The sequence below is a fragment of the Calidris pugnax genome, unplaced genomic scaffold (genome assembly GCF_001431845.1).
Source record: "Calidris pugnax isolate Ruff unplaced genomic scaffold, ASM143184v1 scaffold332, whole genome shotgun sequence".
Lineage (NCBI taxonomy): Eukaryota > Metazoa > Chordata > Aves > Charadriiformes > Scolopacidae > Calidris > Calidris pugnax.
In genome coordinates, this window is record NW_015091053.1 from 245,375 (window position 1) to 252,766 (window position 7,392).

Below are 7,392 nucleotides of genomic sequence, written 5' to 3' on the forward strand. Positions count from 1 at the left end.
CCCCCCCTCCGTCCCGCACACCCTCTGCCGGTGCACTCACTGGGCACCCCGGGGCTGGCCCCTTGCCAGGTGCTGCTCCGTGGTGCAGAACCCCCGCCTCACGCACCCGTGTACCCTCCGGGGAGGGTGTGTGCAGGTGCCCATCTCCCCTGCGTGCCCGACCGTGTGCATTCACCTGCACAGGGCGTAGGCCCGTGCGTGCACACGGATGCTGTAGGTAGTACAGGACACAGCTGTCACCCTCTCCAACCCCTGCTGAAGCCACCTCCCGGCCCAGCACCATGTCTGGCCACGTGTTGAGTGTCGCAAAGGAGGGAGATTCTGCAGCCTCCCTGGGCACTCTGTGCTAGTGCTTGAACTTCACAGTACAAAAGTGCTTCCTGCTGTTCAAAAGGAACCTCCTGTGCTCCAGTTTGTGCCCATTGCACCACTGTCACTGAGCACCATTGGGAAGAGCCAGGCTCTGTGCTTTTTGCACCCACCCTACAGGATACATTAATAGGATCACCCCAAACTTCCTCTGCTGAGAGGACCCAGCTCTCACAGCCTCTGCTCATAGGACAGATGCTCCAGTCCTTTCACCACCATCATGGGCCTTTGCTGGAGTCACCCCAGCAAGTCCATGCCTTGCCTGGGAGAGCCCAGGCTAGAGAAGACACAGAAACGTGTCTTTCACCCACCCCCTGCACATGCAGCAGTTCGAGGGTCATGCGGCCAGCGGCATCCTGGACCATGAGTGCGTACCCCACCACTTTGCTCCCCAATGTGGGCCAGGGCTCTAGTGCCAGCCCCCATCCTTGACTGCCTCCAGGTAGGGTCTGGGGTCTGTCCCCTGAATCCCAGCACAGCTTGGAGATGGGGTCTTGTCTGCAGAGTTGCGAGATTGTCCTGTGGCCCAGTGGGGACCCAGCATGATGGGGTAGGTGTTAAGAAGGGTCCTTGGTCTCCCCTGGAGCACATCCAGGCCTGCTGCAGCTCCTGCCATACTGGCACTGTTGGGTTTTGGGAATGCTGAAGTGGGGGGGGGCCCAGCTCTGCCCCATTCTCTTGGCTGTGCGGTCTGACTCTGGTAGGTGTCCTATGGTGGAAGTTTCCACCCACAATTTCTGACCGGGGAGGTCAGGCTTAGGTTAATGGTGCATGGTCCTATCTGAGGAATCCTGGCAGGGCTGGCAGCTGGCCAGGCTGTTGGCTGAGTGCTGACCTTCACTGGTGCTCTTGAGAGTGCCTGTGCTGCAGGCTGAGGATGTTTTTCCCCTGGCTGTGCTGCCTGGCTCCAGTAGCCTTGGCCCTTCCATCCCGTCGCCCTCCCTCCCACCCACAGCCTTGTGTTCTGGTTTGGGGATCTCAACTTCCGCATCGAGAGCCTTGACATCCGCTTTGTGAAGTATGCTATCGACAGCAACATCCTGAGCCAGCTCTGGGAGAAGGACCAGGTGAGAGGGGTGTGCATGCTGTTTGAGCCTTAGTGGGGCTCTGAATGGCATTCGGCTCTTGCCAAAACTGCACATGCAGCTGTGGGACAGAGCTGTGTTCCCTTGCTGTCCTGACTCTGTGGGGAAAAGGCAGAACAGTCCCAGGATAGTCTGTATGGGAGCTGAGCACATGCTGCCTTTATCAGTGTGCTGGGAGAAGCTGGGCCGTTGGATCTATAGGCTTGCTGCTTGCATGGCACGGGCAAACCCCAAGAGCTCTGTGGAGCTGGCAGCAATGGGGCAGGGTTGACTGTGTGTTGGGGTTGAAGAGGTCTGGGGTGGGGGGCTTACAGAGGGGTCTGGCCATGGGGTCTGGTGTGCTCCCCAACCTGCTCTCTTTCCCACAGCTGAACATTGCCAAGAGCACCTGGTCTGTCCTCAGTGGCTTTCAGGAGGGACCCCTGAACTTTCCACCCACCTTCAAGTTTGATGTGGGCACCAACAAGTATGACAGCAGGTAGGAGAGCAGAGCTCAAGCGTGTGCTGGGCCTGGGAGCTGGTGGCATGGCCAAAGGATGCAAGAGTGGTGGGGCTCAGAGCCAGGGCAGTGGCTGGTGCCAGTGTGGATGAATGGGGAAGCCATGTTGGGGCATGTTCTGGGGATGGCAGTCTGGAACACCACTGTTGTTCTGGTGCCAGCACAGGTATTGCCCTGCAGCCACACTGAACTGTGTGCTGAGATGAACCACATTCCCTGCCTGTGGGTGCTGTAGTACTAGGGGGAGGCAGTTTGGGGTGGAGCCCACTGCCCCCTGCCAGGCAAGAGATGCCCCTCTGTGCCCTGCAGTGCCAAGAAGCGAAAACCTGCCTGGACTGACCGCATCCTCTGGAAGATCAAATCTCCCAGTGTCAGTCTTGGTGCGGGTGGGCGCCGGCCCAGCCGGGGTGTTGTGTCAGTGAGCCAGCTCTGCTACTGCAGCCACATGGAGTACACCATCAGTGACCACAAGCCGGTAGCTGCCATCTTTGCGGTGCAGGTGAGCACTGCCCATTGCCATGGGGCACACAGGCAGGAGCTACAGGGGTGAGAAGCCCTGCTAGTGTGTGGTGGGGTGTGTGGGTTGTGTGTGGTTTGTGTTTTTGGTTTGGTTTGGTTTTTTTTGGCTAAGCTTGACTGTTTTGCCACTGTGGCTGGGGGCTGCTGTTGGTGTATGCCTGAGGGCCCAGTCCTAAATGGGCGCCCTGGGCAGCGGGGGCAGTTCTCCTTGGCATGCCCTTGTTCACTGTGTATGTGTCTCTGCAGTTTGCTTCCAAGGCAGACAAGCCTCCAGTTGAGATTTATGTGGCTGATGAATGGAGCAGGCCTGAGCAAGCTGTTGTCAGGTACAAGATGGCTGCTGGCTTCCACCGGAGCTCCTGGGACTGGATAGGACTCTACCGGGTAGGGGCTTGGGGGCTGGAGGGGGTGGGAAGCACTGCACAGCACCGTGGGGTCCCTTCTGAGCTATCCTCTGCCAGTGGACACAGGTGCATGGCACGGACACGTGCTCTGTGTTCTCCTGTCCCATGGGAGCAGTAGGATTCGGCCCTGCTTCAGGAGGCTTAGATCCAGCAGTTTCCTCTTGCTTTGTAGGCCCCACAGGGTTCAAAGCCTGGCACTCCCCAGAGCTGGGGGCCAGGGCACCCACAGGGTGGGTGCAAGGTAGCTCTTGGTGCCCTTGTGCGAGAAGAGGGGGCTGAGTGAGAGGAGAGCAAAGGCCAGGTGTGGCTGATGGCAGTGAGCAGGGCTGATGTTCCCCCATTTACCTGTGTTCTCTCTTTCATGTACCTGCACATAGGTGGGTTTTCGGCATCCTAAAGACTATGTGTCCTATGTCTGGGCCAGGACCGATGATGGAGAGCGCTGTCTGGAGAAGCAAATGTGTGCACAGGTGAGCTGGAGCCAGCCCTGCTGTCTCATTGGGCATGTGCCCCTGATGGGGCAGGAGGGCAGTTCCTTATTGCTTTGTGCTGAGCCTTGGATAGGCCCACTGTGCTGGCATCAGGGATTTCTGCTCTCAGCTGGGGCTGGGGGGCACCTCTGTGCTCAGCCCTGGTGCCCATCAGCTGTCTCTGGGCTGCAGGTGATGTTCTCAGAGGAGGCGCTGCCCAAGGAGAAGGGCGAGTACATCCTTGGATACTACAGCAACACCTCCAGCAGCATCGCTGGCGTGACCGAGCCCTTCCAGGTCAGCATAGCCAAGGGTGAGGGTCTGAGGGAGGCAGGGTGTAGGGGTGTCCCACAGCCCTCTGTGTGGATCAGCCAGCAGTGCTGATGCTGGGGTGCAGATCTCCCTGCCCAGGTCGGAGGAGGGCAGCAGTCCCACGGACAGCTCAGGCAGCAGCTCAGAAGAGGAGGATGACAGCACACTTGTCCTACTGGCCCCCAAATCCCGTAGCCCCAGCCCAGGCAAGATGAAACGGCACCGAAGCCGAAGTCCCAGCCTGGCCAAGTTCCAGGGCCTCATCCTGCGGCCATCAAGCAGGGATAGGGGTACAAGCCGCAGCCCTTCACCCCAGAGCCGCCGAGGCCTCCCCGGGGACATTCCCACCATCCACCTGCCCCAGGAGGAGCTGGGGTGCCGTGCAGCCAAAGCCAAGGAGCCAGAGCGGGCAGCTGACAGCCTGGAGGGCAGCTCCTTCTACCAGACTGTGCGGGAGTGGGGTGGCCCCTGGCGTGTCTCTGCTGACAACCCCTTGGCCAGGGCTGACCCCAGGAACCTGGGCCTGCTGCCAGCGCTCCGCCTGGAGATGATTGACCAGGCTCTGGGCCGACGGAGGGAGAGTGCAGACCAGGGCTACCCCTGCCGGAGGATGAGTCCCACCAGCCCCCCAGGCTGCAGTACCTCCCCAAAGGAGGAGAGCAGCCCTCAGGAGCTGGACACCCATAACTGTGCCATGGGCGACTGATGCAGTGGCCCCCTTCCCTCTTCCCTGTAGCACCCTTGCTGTGCGCTTTCCTTTGCCACTTTCCTGCTGAGATGCCCCTCCCTTATTTATTGCAGTGACTCCTCACCCTGTTGTGTGCCTGGCAGGTAGGGGCCTCCCACTGCTCCCCGTAGCCTGAGATGCTGGGCTGGGAAGTGGCATGGTGGGGGGGCAAGGCTGATCTAGTGTGGTGGTGGGGAGCCCATTGTGAAACTCAAAGTGCAAAACCCTTCAGCCCTATGGGAGAAATGCTGGCCTTGCACCCAAGGTGGGGCAGGAAGCCAGGCCAAGGTTCTGGTGGCAATAGTGATGGGCATAAAGTGAAGACCCACTCCAGGGTACCCCTGAGATCAGATCAAAGCTTGCTCCTTCCCTGTTGCCTCCATTGTGCCTCAGCCTTGGATGTAGTGCAAATGACAAAATAAACCATCCTGGCCCACCCCAGCTGCACTGTGCTTACTGCAGGGGGGCAGGATCCCTGGGGTGGGGGCTGCAGGGTGAACAGGGGCAGCAGGCTCAGCGCTGGCATCACACACCATGCTCAGACCACCTTTTATTCATATTCTGCTGCACATGCAGCCCTGGCCCTCCCTGCCCCCTACCTTGCTCTAAGGCTGGGAGCCAGTGCAGACCCCAGCCCTCCCTGCACCCCTCCCATCCTGCCTGGGGAAGGGGGCCAGGATCATACCACAGGGCTCCCCTCCCCCCAGCCCCTAGCTGAAAAGGCACAAATCCAGGGCGGGGGGGAGGGTCTTGCGATCCCTTCCTGGCACAACAGGCAAGGAAGATCCTGGGTTTCTCCTTTCTCAAGCCCTCATGTTCCTTTCCCCTTGCTTTGGTGCTCATGGGTGGCAGCCATAGCCCTCCCCTGCAGCTGCAGTGCCTTGAGAGGCTTCTCTGTCCCTCTGCCTGCCCCTGCTCCAGCTGTGAACCCCAGCTCCATGCAGTCACATTAGCAGCCATGCTCGGTGCCATCCTTTGTCTCAAGTACCAGAAATCACACAGCTCCACTTTGTGGCTGCTGTACAGCATGTCTTCCTCCCCATGCAAGGCAGTGCTTCTTGGGCATCATTGGAGCACTGCATGGTGCTGAACTGCTGGCTTCTGCTCCAAGACCAGCCGCAGGCATCGCTCATAGAGGGTATTATCACTGTCCTGTGTCTTCCAGTCTGGAAGCTTGGCCTTGGAGGTTGCATGTGGAAGACCCCAGTGCCTCAGGGTCTTTTTGAGATGCCGTGCAGGTACTAGCAGAGCCCGGGTCACTGCATTACAGCTGCCAGAGAAGCACAGCTATGAACATCAGTGTAATGCTGCAGACTGACATCCATTGAATTCCACCCCAGCACTGCTCAGGACACAGCAGCACAGGTGATAATGCTTGCACTGCCAGCTTTATGCCAAGCCTGCAGGACAGCACCCAGCCCCACCAGGGAATCCCTCCTGCCCACCCACACAGGGTAGGAAGCCTGATGCAGGTCACATTCCCTTGACACTTACTTGTGCTGTGGCCCCTTGCCTGGGCTGCAGTCAGCGGGTGGCTCCAGAACAAAGCAGTCCGTGGTGATATGGTCAGCCAGGACAGCCACCTCCACGTCACTGAGGTTCCTTGCCCTGTGCAGGGACCGTGCCAGCCTGTGGGCACGAGAGGGCAGTAGTCAGCAGCTGCTGCCCAGGGTGGGCATCCCACTGGGGCCCACCTCATCTGACCCCAAACTGTCCACACACAGTGCTCTGGAATGGTGGGAAAAGCCCTGCCTTTTCCTCCAGACATGCACCTGTGAGTGCAGTTGCAGTGGAATAGCATCTGCGTGCCTGTGTTGTGCAGCTGGTACTTCACCTCATTGGGGGCAATGTGGTGCTCGCACTTATCCAGGTGCTTGTAGTACCTGCACACCCTGCGAGGGCCTGAAGACAGTGGGGTGGTGAGGGGCTCTGCCAGCACACAGCCCCACGGGGCTGAGGCCTTACGACACCCCAGCAGCAGCGCATGCTCTGCCCCCAGCACCGACTCACCATGCTGCCTGCGCATGTCCATGTCAGGCAGAGGGGTGTCTCCACAGCGTGCTGGGGCCAGTCTGGATCTGATGCTGCCATCCTGAGTGCAGGCAGGGTGTGCTGAGCCCCCAGCCCTGTGCTGTGTTCCTGCAGGCACTCGCTTTCCTCCAGCAAGGTCCTGTTCCAACACGGTCATTTCTGTTGGGGGGCCAGGCTCCAGCCCCCACTGTGCTGCTGGGTGCCTGGTTGCGGGCTCAGCCTTGTCTCTGGTAGATGCAGGTCTCTGTGCCTGGCGGAGCCTGGGGTTTTGCCCCAGTCTTTGTCGAAGCTGTTTGCGCCCTGTTCTAGAAGACTTCTTTCCTTTGCCTGGGGGCTGCACAGCAGAGCTGCCCACCTCCTGCATGGGTGGGCTGTAGTGGTACTGATTCTGCTGCACCATCCTGGCCAGGGGTACTACACCGTAACGCTCACACCTGAGGACACCATGGACCATGAGGCCCTGCACACCAGCCCCAGCTGTGCTCTGCTGCAGCCAGCAGGGTAGCCAGGCAGAGCGTGCCGGGGGCCACAGCAGCAGACTGAGATGAGAGGGCATCCTCGGGGCACTCACCCTCCCCACCAGTGCCACTGGATGCACTCCTCACTCTCCTCCAGTACGAAGCACGGCACCTCCAGCAGGTTGAAGAAGGTGACGCCGATGATGTTGGAGATGGTGTCGTTGAGAGCCAGCAGGCACTGCCGGAACCTGCGGGGCAGACGGGGGCGGTGAGAGGCCCGGCGGCCCCCGGTGTGCCCACCCGCCCTCGGCCTGGCCCCCGGCGCACCTAGCGTCGCAGTCGCAGTGAGAGACGGTGTGCAGGCGGTAGTTGCGGATACCGTAGTTGAACTGCAGCGCCGTGATCTGCGCCGAGCACTGGTCGTGCTCCCGGCAGCACCGGTCGGGGCCGCGGAAGAGACCTGCGGGCGGCGGCCGGTGAGCGCAGTCCCCGCCGGGAGCGTGGGGTGTGCGCGCCCG

The 7,392-nt window shown here is 60.4% G+C and overlaps 3 protein-coding genes across 3 annotated transcripts in view; 1 reads left to right on the forward strand and 2 right to left on the reverse strand.

Annotated features, from left to right (window-relative positions):
* LOC106896538 (group 3 secretory phospholipase A2-like) overlaps positions 1-283 on the reverse strand; it is a 6,119-nt gene extending 5,836 nt beyond the window's left edge. The window contains exon 1 of the mRNA XM_014956617.1: positions 115-283. Within this exon, the coding sequence (XP_014812103.1) occupies positions 115-283 (169 nt within the window). The remainder of the gene's footprint in view (positions 1-114) is intronic.
* Positions 284-689: 406 nt separating this feature from the next.
* Positions 690-4,826, forward strand: LOC106896545 (phosphatidylinositol 4,5-bisphosphate 5-phosphatase A-like). Its single transcript, XM_014956628.1, has 8 exons — positions 690-736; positions 1,325-1,436; positions 1,823-1,932; positions 2,263-2,452; positions 2,719-2,856; positions 3,254-3,346; positions 3,539-3,643; positions 3,744-4,826. The coding sequence occupies exons 1-8, from the start codon at positions 690-692 to the stop codon at positions 4,362-4,364; spliced, it is 1,416 nt and encodes a 471-aa protein (XP_014812114.1). The 3' UTR covers positions 4,365-4,826.
* Positions 4,827-5,146: 320 nt separating this feature from the next.
* LOC106896539 (group 3 secretory phospholipase A2-like) overlaps positions 5,147-7,392 on the reverse strand; it is a 6,136-nt gene continuing 3,890 nt past the window's right edge. Inside the window, exons 2-7 of the mRNA XM_014956618.1 lie at positions 7,202-7,334; positions 6,988-7,122; positions 6,396-6,850; positions 6,158-6,287; positions 5,880-6,014; positions 5,147-5,655 (exon numbers count right to left, since the gene is read on the reverse strand). Coding sequence (XP_014812104.1) covers positions 5,451-5,655; positions 5,880-6,014; positions 6,158-6,287; positions 6,396-6,850; positions 6,988-7,122; positions 7,202-7,334 — 1,193 coding nt within the window. The 3' untranslated portion in view covers positions 5,147-5,450. The remainder of the gene's footprint in view (positions 5,656-5,879; positions 6,015-6,157; positions 6,288-6,395; positions 6,851-6,987; positions 7,123-7,201; positions 7,335-7,392) is intronic.